Source organism: Dendrobates tinctorius, unplaced genomic scaffold (genome assembly GCF_039654945.1).
Source record: "Dendrobates tinctorius isolate UK_male_01 unplaced genomic scaffold, ASM3965494v1 ptg000019l, whole genome shotgun sequence".
NCBI classification, from domain to species: Eukaryota; Metazoa; Chordata; class Amphibia; order Anura; family Dendrobatidae; genus Dendrobates; species Dendrobates tinctorius.
Genome location: NW_027361687.1, coordinates 46,896,054 through 46,911,947, shown reverse-complemented (window position 1 = coordinate 46,911,947; position 15,894 = coordinate 46,896,054). Strand labels below are relative to the sequence as shown.

At 48.6% G+C, this 15,894-nt stretch overlaps 1 protein-coding gene across 1 annotated transcript in view; it reads right to left on the bottom strand.

The window, feature by feature from the left end:
- Positions 1 to 3,023: 3,023 nt before the first annotated feature.
- Positions 3,024 to 15,894, bottom strand: part of LOC141083112 (uncharacterized) — a 126,187-nt gene continuing 113,316 nt past the window's right edge. The window contains exon 2 of the mRNA XM_073567299.1: positions 3,024 to 3,178. Coding sequence (XP_073423400.1) covers positions 3,024 to 3,178 — 155 coding nt within the window. The remainder of the gene's footprint in view (positions 3,179 to 15,894) is intronic.

Here is a 15,894-nt window from a genome sequence, read left to right as displayed (position 1 = left end):
AGCCATCAAGTTGGCTCTGCAGGAGTGGCGCCATCTTCTGGAGGGAGCCGTCCACCCATTTATTATTTACTCGGACCACAAGAACCTGGCTTACCTGCAGACCGCCCAGCGACTTAACCCTCGACAGGCCAGGTGGTCCTTGTTTTTCGCTCGTTTCGACTTTGAGCTCCACTTTTGTCCTGGAGACAAAAACACCAAGGCCGTTGCCCTGTCCCGAGCTTTCCAACCATCCGAGGCTAGGGAGGAACCATCTTACATCATCGAGCCTATGAAGATGATCACCGTGGCTCCGTTGAATTTGCTTTCTCCACCGCCGGGCAAGACGTTCGTGCTGGAGAGTGCCAAGAGTAAAGTCCTACAGTGGGGGCACTCCTCCAAATTGGCTGGTCATGCCAGAATACAGAAGACCCTTGCTCTCGTGTCCCGGTACTATTGGTGGCCGACTCTCCGCCAAGATGTAGCAGACTTTGTTGCCGCCTGTTCCTCCTGTGCCAGGAATAAAATCCCACGTCGGTCTCCGTTTGGTCTGCTGCTCCCTTTGCCGGTGCCTATGTCTCCTTGGGAAAGCATCGCCATGGACTTTATCACCGACTTGCCCCGCTCCTCCAGCTGCACGGTGATCCTAGTGGTAGTGGACCGCTTTTCCAAGATGGCGCATTTTATTCCCCTGACCGGTCTCCCCTCTGTGCCTGAATTGGCCAAAGTCTTCGTCCATCACATTTTTAGGCTTCACGGCCGACCCCGTCGTATTTTGTCGGATCGTGGAGTTCAGTTTACGTCCAAGTTTTGGAGAGCACTATGCCGGCTTCTGGATATTTCCCTGGACTTCTCTTCTGCCTACCATCCACAGACCAATGGGCTAGTAGAGCGAACTAACCAGACGCTGATCGCGTTCCTTCGTCACTTTTCCAACGTTCACCAAGATGACTGGGTGGACCTACTTCCCTGGGCAGAGTTCGCTTACAACAATCATGCCGGCGAGGTCACTACTAAGTCTCCGTTCTTCGTGGTATTTGGCAAACATCCCAGCATGCCTCTTCCTGTAATCCCGGTTTCCGAGGTACCCGCAGCCAACGTCTTGTCCCAAGAATTTTCGGAGGTCTGGTCCGAGACCAACTCTGCTCTCAGAAGGGCCATTGAACGGATGAAGAGACACGCAGACAAGAAGAGGTTGGATCCTCCACCATTTCGCATCGGAGATAAAGTCTGGCTCTCTTCCAGGTATATCCGGTTGAAATTACCTTCTTACAAGCTGGGTCCCCGGTACATTGGTCCTTTTGAGATTCTGGAACGTGTCAACGAAGTCGCCTACAAGCTGAGGTTGCCTGCTTCGCTCCGTATCCCGAACACCTTCCACGTCTCTCTCCTGAAACCCGTGGTGCTGAATCAGTTCCAACCCTCACCTTGTCCTGCTCCCCGGCCGGTGGGTTCTGACAACACCTTTGAGGTAAGGGACATCCTCACCATGAAGAGGGTTAGAGGTAGGACCTTTTTTCTTATTGACTGGAGAGGTTTTGGTCCTGAGGAGAGATCCTGGGAACCCCGGGAGAACATTAACGCTCCCCACATTCTTAGGAGATTTTTTGCCAATCGCAGTAAGGGGCGGCTTAAGGGGGGGGTACTGTTACGGCCACCACCGCCGCACGCCCTGCTCTGGCCCCCACCATGCACTCTGCCGCATGCCTCCATACTGACCTGCCAGCACCACAGCGTTCCTCTTCCCAGCGTTGGCGGCAGCGTCCTTGCCTGGCCGGTCCGCGGCCTGTGACGTCACTGTGACTCCTGCGCATGCGTCCTAGGCCGCGGCCGGCTCTCCCTGGCTGGCTCACTACTCCGGCTGTGCCCTGACCGGCTAGCACTGTCGGACCAATGGTGGCGGGCCCCTGCCTATATCAGGCCGCCCTTCCTTAGTGGAGGCCCCTGATCGTTAATGTTCTATTAACACCCTGGGCCCCCTTGCGTTAACCTTTCTGCCTTGTGCTCCCTGCAGTCCTCCTGTTGTCCGTGCTCCAGCCTCCGTTCCTGTTGTCCGTGCTCCAGCATCCGTTCCTGTTGTCCGTGCTCCAGCCTCCGTTCCTGTTGTCCGTGCTCCAGCCTCCGTTCCTGTTGTCCGTGCTCCAGCCTTCCTTCTGTGGTCCGTGCTCCAGCCTTCCTTCTGTGGTCCATGCTCCAGCCTTCCTTCTGTGGTCCGTGCTCCAGCCTTCCTTCTGTGGTCCGTGTTCCAGCCTTCCTTCTGTGGTCCGTGCTCCAGCCTTCCATCTGTGGTCCGTGCTCCAGCCTCCACCCTGTTGTCTGTGCTCCAGTCTTCATCCTGTTGTTCGTGCTCCAGTCTCAGTCCTGCTGCCCGTGGTTCATTCCTACAGTCCTACTCCAGTTCGCCTACCCGGGCCTAGCTCCTCAGCACGCTCCGAGCCGCCCCTCTTGGTTCCGGCTGCCATGGCATTCGAATCCCCGGACCTGCTCCTAACGATCCCTGTATAGGGGTCGGTTCCACCTGGTTGCTCGTCCGGGGCCCCTCGGTGCCGAGGTCAAGAGGGTCCACTCCGGGACTTCCACCTTGCCTAGCGTGTAGGTAACAGCCGGCTATACTACAGTCGAACACTCCAATTGGCATCATGAATCACTACATAAACTTTATCCCCATTCAATTCTACCCCTTTTACATGACCGCCTGAGGGTCCGGGTCACTGCCACTGTGACATTTCCCATTGAAGTTAATGGGCCTGGCGCCGAGTATCCCACGGCCTCTGGGGCACGTCATATGTGTGCTTATGCATGTGTGTATGTGTTTATGCATATGTGTGTATGCATATGTGTGTGTGTGTGTAAGGTTGCTGTCAGGAACGAGGGATGCAGGGACGAGCAGGAGGCAGAACAAGCGTTAACGGGTATTTTATGCAGAGATTAATCGGCAAACAGTACTCCACACAGGGAGATCGCAGGAACACAATAATAAAATACAGGAAAGATGAACAGTGTAGATATAACGTCAATAATGATCAGTAAAGGTATGGATCAATTTATCAGTCTGTAGCTCCCGGAAGGTCAGGATTACACGATCCCACGATGTCGACATAGGTGACCCGAGAAGTCTCTGAAGCGATCCCAGATGAAATTGAAGCAATGTCTCTTGAACAAAATGGCAGTTCCTTGCTTTTCCGGGAGCGGGCTTCCGGTTCTAATACACGGAGTTGCGTGGGGAGTAGAAGATGGAAAAACAAGTGGGCAACAAAGTTACGGAGAGGAGGCCGCAGAGGGGACTATGAAATCAGCATGCTGCACGTGGCCCATCTGGTAACAACCATCAGGCACTGCGAAAGGTGCTGTCAAATTAGAGCTCTCAAGTATGGAAGTCTGCCAAGAGCTCGGCTGTATCTCCACGCTGGCAGTGCGTGTAGAGGCAGTTAAGATGTGGCGTAGGCCAGCTGATTGGTGGAAACCGTGGAGACGGAGTCAACCTTCTCCTTGCGTGTCAGCTGTCTCCCTGCCAGAAGTCCCCCTTTCGCGCGCTCAGCTCCTTTTATCCCTACTCCGCCCCCTGCAGTCAAATGCAAAGGTATGTTTCAGTCAGAAAATGCTTTCCCCTGCAACAATGCTGACAGCCCCAATGGTTCCAGCCCAGAGACACAAGAAGCTGCCCCAGCTCGGTCCATCTCTCTACATGTGTGTGTGATATATGTGTGTACTGTATGTATGCAGGTGTGTTTATGCATGTGTGTATGTACAGTTGTGTGAAAAAGTGTTTTCCCCCTTTCTGATTTTTTTTTCTTTTGCATGTTTGCCACACTTAAATGTTTCAGATCACTAAACAAATTTAAATATTAGACAAATATAACACAAATAAGCACAAAATACAGTTTTCAAATGAAGGCCTTTATAACTAAGGGAAAAAGAAATCCAAACTTACAAGACTCTGTCTGAAAAAGTGATTGCGACCCCACCCCACCTTAACCGCTTCACGACCGCCCACAGTAGATAAACGTTGGCGCTTGCTGGGCTTTGTGCAGCGCCGACGTTTATCTACTGTCGGCGGTTTTGTGCCCCCTGGGACACAAGAAGAAAAAAAAGTAAAGAAAAAAAAAGCAGGTACACAGGTTAGGGCTAGGGTTAGGGTTAGGGCTAGGGCTGGGATTAAGCTTATGGGTGTGTTGGTGTTAGGTTTGTGATTAGGGTTATGGTTAGGGCTGAGATTAGGGTTAGGGGTGTGTTGGGGTTAGGGTTGGAATTAGAATTGGGGGTTTCCACTGTTTAGGTACATCAGGGGCTCTGTAAATGCAATATGACGCCGGCAGACCATTCCATCAAAGTCTGCATTTCAGAACGTCACTACTTCCCTTCTGAGCCCCACCGTGTGCCCAAACAGTAGTTTTCTCCCACATATGGGGTACCAGCGTACTCAGGACAAATTGGACAACCACTCTTAGGGTCCAATTTCTCCTGTTACCCTTGTGAAAATAAAAATTGGGGGCTAAAAGATCATTTTTGTGGAAAAAAAATGATTTTTTTATTTTCACGCCTCTACATTATAAACTTTACTGAAACACTTGGGGATTCAAAGTGCTCACCACACATCTAGATAAGTTCCTTGGGGGGTCTAGTTTCCAAAATGGGGTCACTTGTGGGGGGTTTCCACTGTTTAGGTACATCAGGGGCTCCTGTACGCCGGTTTCCAAGGTAAACAGCGGGTATTAAAGAGCCACGGCTCATGGATACCCGATGTTTACATTAGAAACCAGCGTCCAGCATCGCTGATCGCTGGTCTCTCGCTGCCACATGATGCGTGCTGGCCAGCGGGAGAATAGCGATCAAAAAATGGCCCAGGCCGATCTAGCACGATCAGTGACACCCGGTAGGGGGGCCGGTCGCTGATCCCCATTACACACAGCGATCTGACTGGCGAGATTGCTGTGGCGTCACAAAATCAGCGATTTCGCTAGCGAGATCGCTGTGTGTGACGGGCCTTAACACTTTATCACACAACTCTATATGTGTGTGTCTATCTATGTGGGTGTATCTATGTGAATGTGACTGTGTGTGTCTGCGTGTTTGTGCATGTGTGAACATATTTGTATTTGGTTCAAGTATGATACTGTAATTGTAAAGAATAAGAAAATCTGGGGGGATGGGGGAAGTTGGGGTCGAGACTGACTGTTGTACTGAATAACCCCATCTTCCTTTGAGTCTTTCAAGCTACACTTTCTGCATATTATATTAGCACAGTCTCAAAGAATTTATGTAGAAAAAGACATCTAATCATAAGATGATGCACACATCCTCAAAAAAATTATTGAGAATTTTAGACGAAAAAAATTAAAAACAAATTTTTTAAAGAAAAAAATCTTTATTAAAATGTAAACACATGAATAACATTAAAAATGTAATGCATGATCAAGCTACAGGATCAACAAAAGAACACGGGAGCAGATAATATCAAGTCACAAGAGCACTGGTTTAAAAATAATATCTATATAGTACACCTAAAGTAGGACATTAAAGATAGATATATGAATAAAAGTGCATAGTGCAAGCCAAAAGAATAATGTCCACAACATATTCAATCAAAACTGACTAATGCATATCAGCAGCAATCAATGTGCCATGCTAAATAACATCGTAGTTTAAGAGAGAGATATGCAGGTGTATCAGATATATAAAAAGTGCAGCAGTGCAGCATGACCAAAAAAGAGAGTGGTATATGTCTCCAAATAGATTGAAATAGCAAGCAGTGACCGTTTTCTGATTGAATAAATCACAAAAGTGAAGTGAATATTGAAAACTTTACCTATAAAGTGCCAGAGTGCAGAGGAGCCAGCTGCCACGTGTTCCTACCCCTTTTGTTGATCCTGTAGCTTTATCATGCATTACATTTTTAATACTAGATGTGTATTTCCTGAAGGAAGTACAGATAGTGCTATGAAATGGTGCCCGGACTGCCCCTTTAAGAGAGATTTGCCTGCTGCCCCTGCAAGACTTTCAACTCAGGATCCGTTTTAACTGTGGGTGCCTCTCAAGGGCCACTTTGGCCTCAGGGTCTGATTTGGTGGGTGGGGCCCCTCAGGATCCAATTCGGTGGCCTGGGCTCATCAGGGCTTGAATTGGTGGCCGGGATCCCTCAGGGTCCGATTTTGAGGGTGTGGCCCCTCAGGGTCAGATTCTGTGGGTGTGGCCCCTCAGGGTCTGATTTTGTGGGTGGGGCCCCTCAGGGTCTGATTTTGTGGCTGGGGCCCCTCAGGGTCCGATTTTGTGGCCAGGGCTCATCAGGGTCCAATTTTGTGGGTGGGGCCCCTCAGGGTCCGATTTTGTGGGTGGGGCCCCTCAGGGTCCGATTTTGTGGCCAGGGCCCCTCAGAGTCCGATTTTGTGGTTGGGGCCCCTCAGGGTCTGATTTTGTGGGTGGGGCCCCTCAGGGTCCGATTTTGTGGGTGGGGCCACTCTGGGTCTGATTTACTTGGTGGGGCCCCTCATGGTCCGATTTTATGGGTGGGGCCCCTCAGGGTCTGATTTTTTGGGTGGGGCCCCTCAGGGTCAGATTTTGTGGCCGGGGCCCCTCAGGGTCTGATTTTGTGGCCAGCGCCCCTCAGGGTCTGATCTTGTGGGTGTGGCTCCTCAGGGTCCGATTTTGTGGGTGGGGCCCCTCAGGGTCCAATTTTGTGGCCAGGGCCCCTCAGGGTCCGATTTTGTGGGTGGGGTCCCTCAGGATCCGATTTTGTGGGTGGGGCCCCTCAGGGTCCGATTTTTTGGCCGGGGCCCCTCAGGGTTCGATTTTGTGGTTGGGGCCCCTCAGGGTCCGATTTTGGCTTTGGGGCCCGTCAGGGTCCGCTTTTGTGGCCGGGGCCCCTCTGTCCGATTTTGTGGGTGTGGCCCCTTAGGGTCTGATTTTGTGAGTGGAGCCCCTCTGGGTCCAATTTGGTGGGCGGGGCCACGCTGGGTCCGATTTTGTGGGTGGGGCCCCTCAGGGTCCGATTTTGTGGTTGGGGCCCCTCAGGGTCCGAATTTGTGGCCGGGGCCCCTCAAGGTCCTTTTTTGTGGGTGGCGCCCCTTAAGGTCTGATTTGGTGGGCTGGGCCCCTCTGGGTCCGATTTGGTGGGCGGGGCCCCTCAGGGTCCGATTTGGTGGGCGAGGCCCCTCAGGGTCCAATTTGGTGGGTGGGGCCACTCTGGGTCTGATTTACTGGGCGGGGCCCCTCATGGTCTGATTTTGTGGGTGTGGCCCCTCAGGATCCGAGTTTGTGGGTATAGCCCCTCAGAGCCTGATTTTATGGGTGGGGCCCCTCAGGGTCTGATTTTTTGGGTGGGGCCCCTCAGGGTCAGATTTTGTGGCCGGGGCCCCTCAGGGTCCGATTTTGTGGCCGGCACCCCTCAGGGTCTGATCTTGTGGGTGTGGCCCCTCAGGGTCTGATTTTGTGGGTGGGGCCCCTCAGGGTCCAATTTTGTGGCCGGGGCCCCTCAGGGTCCGATTTTGTGGCCAGGGCCCCTCAGGGTCCGATTTTGTGGGTGGGGCCCCTCAGGATCCGATTTTGTGGGTGGGGCCCCTCAGGGTCCGATTTTTTGGCCGGGGCCCCTCAGGGTTCGATTTAGTGGTTGGGCCCCTCAGGGTCCGATTTTGTTTTTGGGGCCCGTCAGGGTCCTCTTTTGTGGCCGGGGCCCCTCGGTCCGATTTTGTGGGTGTGGCCCCTTAGGGTCTGATTTTGTGGGTGGAGCCCCTCTGGGTCCAATTTGGTGGGCGGGGCCACGCTGGGTCCGATTTTGTGGGTGGGGCCCCTCAGGGTCCGATTTTGTGGTTGGGGCCCCTCAGGGTCCAAATTTGTGGCCGGGGCCCCTCAAGGTCCTTTTTTGTGGGTGGGGCCCCTTAAGGTCTGATTTTGTGGGCGGAGCCCCTCTGGGTCCAATTTGGTGGGCGGGGCCACTCTGGGTCTGATTTGGTGGGTGGGACCCCTCAAAGTCCGATTTTGTGGTTGGGGCCCCTCAGGGTCCGAATTTGTGGCCGGGGCCCCTCAAGGTCCTTTTTTGTGGGTGGGGCCCCTTAAGGTCTGATTTTGTGGGCGGAGCCCCTCTGGGTCCAATTTGGTGGGCGGGGCCACTCTGGGTCTGATTTGGTGGGTGGGGCCCCTCAGGGTCTGATTTGGTGGGCGGGGCCCCTCAGGGTCAGATTTGGTGGGTGGGGCCACTCTGGGTCCGATTTACTGGGAAGGGACCCTCAGGGTCCGTTTTTGTGGGTGTGGCCCCTCAGGGTCCGATTTTGTGGGTATAGTCCCTCAGGGTCCGATTTTATGGGTGGGGCCCCTCAGGGTCTGATTTTGTGGCCGGGGCCCCTCAGGGTCCAATTTTGTGGCCGGTGCCCCTCAGGGTCTGATCTTGTAAGTGTGGCCCCCGATTTTGTGGCCGGGGCCCCTCGGTCCGATTTTGTGGGTGGGGCCCCTTAGGGTCTGATTTTGTGGGTGGAGCCCCTCAGGGTCCGATTTTGTGGGTGGGCCCCTCAGGGTCCGATTTTGTGGCCGGGACCCCTAAGGGTTCGATTTGGTGGGTGGGGCCCCTCAGGGTCCGATTTTATGGCTGAGGCCCCTCAGGGTCCGATTTTGTGGTTGGGGTCCCTAAGAGCCCGATTTTGTGGTTGGGGCCCCCCAGGGTCCGATTTGGTGGCTGGAGCCCCTCAGGGTCCAATTTGGTGGGCGGGGCCCCTCAGGGTCCGATTTGGTGGGTGGGGACCCTCAGGGTCCAATTTGGTGGCGGGGCCCCTGCAGGGTCCGATTTGGTGGGCGGGGCCCCTCAGTGTCCGATTTGGTGGATGGGGCCCCTCAGTGTCCGATTTGGTGGGCGGGCCCCTCAGGGTCCAATTTGGTGGGCGGGGCCACTCTGGGTCCGATTTGGTTTTGGTAGGCGGGGCCCCTCAGGGTCCTATTTAGTGGGCGGGGCCTCTCAGGGTCCAATTTGGTGGGCGGGTCCACTCTGGGTCTAATTTGGTGGGCGGGGCCCTTCCGGGTCCGATTTGGTGGGCGGGGCCACTCTGGGTCCGATTTGGTGGGCGGGGCCACTCTGGGTCCGATTTGGTGGGCGGGGCCACTCTGGGTCCGATTTGGAGGCCGGGGTGGCTCAGCCTCCGATTTGGAGCCTGGGGTCACTCAGCTTTCGATTTGGCTCACCGGCCCTTTAAGACTCATTTTGGTGCGCCAGCTTTAAGAATCACTTAGACGCGTCAGCCGTTTAAGAGCTAGTTTGGCTCACTGGGCTTCTAAATCCACTTTGGCGCACATTCTCTCTCAGGGGCGTGCGTCATGTGAGGAACTAGATTTGCATTTGTGCTGTAGGTTTCGCTTTAAGAGCTGATATTATGTGCCAGAATCTGTGTCCTGGGGGCGTCATGTGAAGTTCGTAGGCGTTGGCATAGTAACTGGGTGTGCCTGCGCATATCAATGAGCTTAACTGCCATTTCAATCGCCTCAGGGCACGTTTTGCCATTTCCTATTGAAAAGCATTGGAGACAATGCATTCCAATGACGGGAAAAAAAATTTTCAAACGCAAATTGCGCAAAAACTACAAATCCGATCGACACGAAAAATACTTAGCACACCTCTCATGGACGCTGGCTTCGAAACGACACCTCAACGGAGTCTGTGCGTGTAGCGGTTCGGGCTGTATTAATTGCGGAATTCAACTTAATAATAATAATAAGAAGAATAAGTTAGCAGCGTTCGGATTACAATATAGTGGTTTTTTCAAACCACTATAATAAGTTAGCAGCGTTCGGATTACAATATAGTGGTTTTTTCAAACCACTATAATAAGTTAGCAGCGTCGTTCGGATTACATGATAGTGTTTTCTTCAAAGCACTATAAATATAAGAAATCGGATTACAATATGTTGCTTGAACCTAGAGTTTCAAGCACCATAAATATAGATAATAGTAAATTATTGATTTCCTCCAGGCAGGATAAAATTAGTATTAGAGACCTCAATCTAGGGAAAGGGGAGGCGTCAGCATGGGCTTGAAACACAGAGGGCTGTATTTTAGTCCCAGTCCATCCCAAGTCACAATATCCAGAAAAAGGAAATGTTTACAGAAGTGAAGAACATTTAGCGTTCAAACTCTGTTTAACAAATTTTATGGGGGAAAAGACAGATGTAAAAGCCTGCCTCACTGATCAAACCCATAGTTCTTCCCTCCTGGACTGAGTTTGGAACTGATGCTCAGTCTATGATGTTGCCACGTTAATTATTGCTAGGCAACTTCATTTTATGGTGAGATGCCCCTTTAAGATTCCATCCTCGGATTCCATTATGACATCACTGATGACATGTTAACATTCCACCCCAAGATTCCATTATGACATCATAATGCACCGCGGCTACTTAACCAAGTGCTTACTGCCCAGGTGTCATTGTTGTCAGTGATTGGCTGCGAAGCTGGTGATATACTGACTGCGCTTGGATTTGTTTGAAATGTCTGACATTTCTTCACATAAACTTGAGGAGTTGGCACTACTCCGGGAGATTCTTAACACCTATTCCCCTGACAATGTGCTACCAATACCCGATGGCGTCCTCAGCTTCACTTACCGGCTGGTTATGAAGCTAGTGAGAGACTGCCTGACCAAACACCAACAAGGTCGTATAAGCTCAGAATATCTTGAGCATTTACAGATGAACATCAAGACATTAGTACAACAGGTAAGTAACAGACAATCTGGGCAAAGCATATAAAACAATAATGGATAATATTCATAAAATACAAGCTGGGGAGGGGGGCGGTGATAGCGTGGGCCCGCGTGCTCTTCAATGCCAGGGCTGAATTTTACTCCCAGTCCACCCTGGTCACAATATGTTAAAAAAAAGGAAATGGTTACACATGTAAACAATATTTAGCATCCAAAACCTGGTTAAAATAATTTTGGGTGGGAAAGATGGATATAAAAGCCTGATCAGAAGAGCAAAGCCATGGTTTTCCGTCTTTCCCTGATTCTGGTTCTGATGCTCAACCCATAATGTTGCCAACTTAATTGTTACTAGAATGTTGCTAGGCAACCTCCCTTTATGGTTAGATGCCCCTTTAACCCCTTCACCACCTTGCAATTTTCCGTTTTTGTGCTTTCTTTGTTTTGCTCCCCTTCTTCTCAGATCCAGAACACTTTTTGACCATCAATATAGCCTATGAGGGCTTGTTTTTTGCAGGCCGAGTTGTAGTTTTTAATGACACTATAGATTACATATATTGTACTTGAAAACGGGAAAAAAATTCAAGTGAGGTGAAATTGTAAAAAAGTGCAATTCCACAATTCACTAAATGCTAAAACTGACCTGGTAATATGATTCTACAGGACAGTACGCGAATGCAGAAACCAAACATGTATAGGTCCTTTTTTTTTCTATTTAAGTGGTGGAAAAAAAAAATCTGAACGCCGGCAATGAGTCGGTGTTCATAAAAGATGATCAATGGACAGGCACACTGGTCTTCTGCACACCCCCGGCTTTTATGATAACCCATTGCAACCCCAGAATCATGGGACAAGGGCTCTGATGAGCGAGACTTGAGACATGGTTTCGGTCCGAACGTCTTAAATGCCGTTGTTAGTGATTAACAGCAGCATTTAAGTGGTTGACAGCCAAAATCCATCTGCATCTATTTGCAGGACATGACAGCTGATCACACCATCAACTGTCATGTGCGGGTAGAGATGCGGGCTCTGTCGCTGCCTAAAAAAGACAGGGACACGACCTTGGACGTACCTATACTTTCAAAGTTGTAAATCGGTTAAGGTTCCATCCTTCATTCCATGATGACATCACTGATGACATGTTAACATTCCACCACAAGATTCCATTATGACATCATAATGCACCACCACTACCTGCCCAAGTGCTTACTGCCCAGGTGTCATTGTTGTCAGTGATTGGCTGTGAAGCTGTTGATATACTGACTGCGCTTGGATTTGCTTGAAATGTCTGGAATTTCTTCAGATATACTTGAGGTGTTGGCACTACTCCAGGGGATTCTTACCACCTATGCCCTTGACAAAGTGCTACCACTACCCGATGGCGTCCTCAGCTTCACTTACCGGCTGGTTGTGAAGCTAGTGAGCGACTGCCTGACCAAACACCAACAAGGTCGTATAAGCTCAGAATATCTTGAGCATTTACAGATGAACATCAGGACATTAGTACAACAGGCAACAGACAATCTGGGCAAAGCATATAAAACAATAATGGATAATATTCACAGCACATGAAACAATAATGAATAAAATTCACAAAATACAAGTTTATTTACATGAAATATGTATTTTGGCCAAGAGCAATATAATTTATAGCTTATAAGAAATATCCATATATGTAGTAATTGTAGCTGTAGATTGCAGGAGTAAAATGATGACATAAATAGCGTCCTATATTCTCTACTTTCTCTCATGATTTTCCTTTTTTGTTTATTTCCATTTTTATAGGCTGAAGAAAGATCCCAATATGGAGATTTGACCTTTTTTAAAGAATTGGCCGCACAGTTCCTGTTTGTACTACGGCATATTGCCCGCTCACTGAAGCTTTTGGTAAGAATCCGTCATCTTCTATATCTCATGTCTTTCTTGTCTGATCTTCTCCAGATTACTAGTCATAGCAGATTGTCATATTTCTCATTATAGAAGCCCCCTGTCCGCTCCAGGCAGATACAGGATTTTTTATGGCAGCCTGTCTCTGCTCCATCCTCGGTGGGGACAGTCTGTACTGTGCTCAGTGGTGCGGACCTTTCATATCACATCGGTCTCGCTTTATCTTCACAATCTTCCTTCTTGTAAATGCTGCAGTTCTGGTAATAGATGTTATTGGAGAACTGTCGTATATACAAGTCCCTTATATATTAATGTGGATTTACTGGACGGAGCGGCCGTGTATATTCCCCGTCATTATGTAAATCCAGCTTTAGTCCATTCTGTCTTTTGTGTACTGTAATTTAGCATTTGTGAATTGTTATATTAATTGCGCATATTATATCCATCAGGAAACACCGGAGGGTGACTCCAAAGAGGGGCAACACCGAAATATCGCTGACCCCAATACCAGTGAGCCAGGGCTAAAAAGCGATCTGATTGAAGGTAAGCTGATCATCTTGCATTCCTACAAATATTAATATTATGGAGACACCAGAGAATATAAAATTTACTCTACATCCTCTGTATGAGGCCGGTGACGGCTCCTGAACCTCCTATAGACTATAATGGAGAGGGCTCATGCAAATCTGAAAACCCCTCTGGTTCTCTCTTGTGGGATCTTCTCAGCCCCAAAATGCACAGAGGACCTCACAGGGTCCCCATCCAAGTCACTGTCAGATCCCAAGCAATCACACATTTATGGTAGAGTATATCTATCTATGGATGTGCCATAAGTATATCCAGTATGTGCAGAATATCCATAGAACTAGTATTATGCCATTTACTTGTCTTTCCTTCCTTATATCGATGTGTTATATATTCAGTTCTGATATCGTTTAATACATGATGTCTCATTATTTTATCATTATATTAGAGACAACTGAGCCGGCAACTGCTGACGGTGGAATATCTGAGACACCAGAGATCCCCGAATCTGCCAGTGTAAGTATCAGAGAAAACATCTGTATATCATCAGATAACGGGGTATGAATTACACATCACATGTTACACCCCAGAGTACAGTGGGTTAATGCTATTCTTAATGTAGATTGGACCTATTATTATTATTCCTGTCTCCTCTGTGTGATGTCCCTTACCATCCCCTCCATACAATGATATATGTGTATGGAGGATATCCCTATAATATAATAGTGTCTGGGGAGCGTCCTGCTGCTATCATGTCCTCTACATCTGCTGCAGTGTAATCAGCGGGGTCATAATGTAGAGAAGTTCCTGCATCTGCAGCTTTTAATTTCCTGCAACTTTTATGTCTCATTGTCATTTCTTATTCTTCTAGGCCGTTGTCAGATCATTGACCCCTATGAGAAAACCAAGTAAAAGCGACTATACCCAGATCAAAGAGATCGGCAGTGGAGCTTTTGGGTGAGCGTTATGTATAATCTACATTTTTCCCAAACTCCTTATGATGATGCCTCTTTCTATATGTCCTGCCTTAGGGAAATTCCTGTATATGAGTCTACATCTAAATGCTACTGTATTCCAAGACATGTAACATTTTTATTTTTTCATCCCATAGAGCTTTGTAAAGACTTGTTTTTTATGTGTTGAGCTGGTGTTATCGGTACCACTTTGCACTAGATCTATTCTACATCTAGTCATCTAGTCCACATCTACTGTATTTTTCGGACTATAAGACGCACCGGACCATAAGACGCACCCCAAATTTTGGGGTGGAAAATAGGGGAAAAAAATAATGTGTCAAATGGGGGTCCGTCTTACAGTCTGAATTCCGTGGGATGGCTGTGCTCTGTGGGGTGGCTGTGTCCGTGGGGTGGCTGTGCTCTGGTCACAATATACTTAAAAATCTTGTTGCGGCGTCCCGTGGCGGGGGTCCCAATGCAGCCTCCCTGTGCTCTGTGGTGTGGTGGTGTCGGGGCTCTGTAGTGTGGCTGCAGCTGGGCTCTGTGCTGCGTGGGGGGCTCCGTCTGCATTTCGTTAAAGCCCGAAAGCCTCCCGCAGCTCAGTTGCTGCGACGCGGAGGCCTCCTGACATGAGACCGCTGCAACAGAATTTCTAAGTATATTGCTACGATAAGACGCACCCCCATTTTCCCCAAAAAAATTTTGGGAAAAAACTGCGTCTTATGGTCCAAAAAATACGGTATTTGTCATGATTCAGCTCAGTTATCATGTGATATGGATGAAAACCTCCCATAAGTGATCATTCATGCTGAGTTATTTTGTGTATTTCCAGACATTGATTTCTAGTGACGGCCATACATCTATTATTAACTATTAGTGATGAGTGAGTATACTCGTTACTCGAGATTTCCAAGCATGCTCAGGTGTTCTCCGAGTATTGGATGTGCTTGGAAATTTAGTTTGTGTCACCGCAGCTGCATGATTTGTGGCTGCTAGACAGCCTGAATACATGTGGGGATTTCCTAACAAACACACAATCCTCCTCACATGTATTCAGGCTGTCCAGCAACCACAAATCATGCAGCTGCGGTGACACAAACTAAATTTCTGAGCATGACCAAACTACTTGGAGATCACCCGAGTATGCTCAGAAATCTTGAGTAACGACTCGCTCATCACTATTAACTATTAGGACAGAAGATCATTTGAAATATAGACAGTTAGTAAGAATTCTGTATAAATTATGGCTTTTTCTCCTCTACAGGGCCGTCCACTTAGTGCGTCATAAAGACATAAACAAGGTATTCGCCATGAAGAAACAAGACCGAAGTAACCTGGATCATCCAGAGTATCTTGAAATGGCGTACCTGGAAAGGGACATTGCAATATTCGCTGATTGTCCCTTTGTTGTCTCCACACTTTGTTCCTTCCCAACTAAACGACATCTGTGTATGGTCATGGACTTTGGAGCAGGTAAGACATATCCATTGTATCTCTATCCAGCCCATTTCTGCTTAAATATATAAAGCTATCAATGTATTTATATGTCATTAATCTACATGCTCAGAAGAACAGTTTTGGAGGGTTGCCTCTTTCTGACAGATAATAATTTTCATTGCTTCTTATTGCATTTTTTCTTCTTATGTTGGGCGATCAAAAACACTGCAATTCCATCTGAGTTTATTTGTTTTTATATTATTTATTTTGAATGGAGAAAAAGTGATTTTATATTTATTTTCTTTCCCCAAATATTTTTATTATTTTTTAGTCTCCATAAGGGACCTGAACTTGTGATTATATAATCGTAAATACTATGTACTGCAATATGGGCATTGCAGAATATGGTGAAAATCTTGGTCCACTATGAAGCCAAGCTA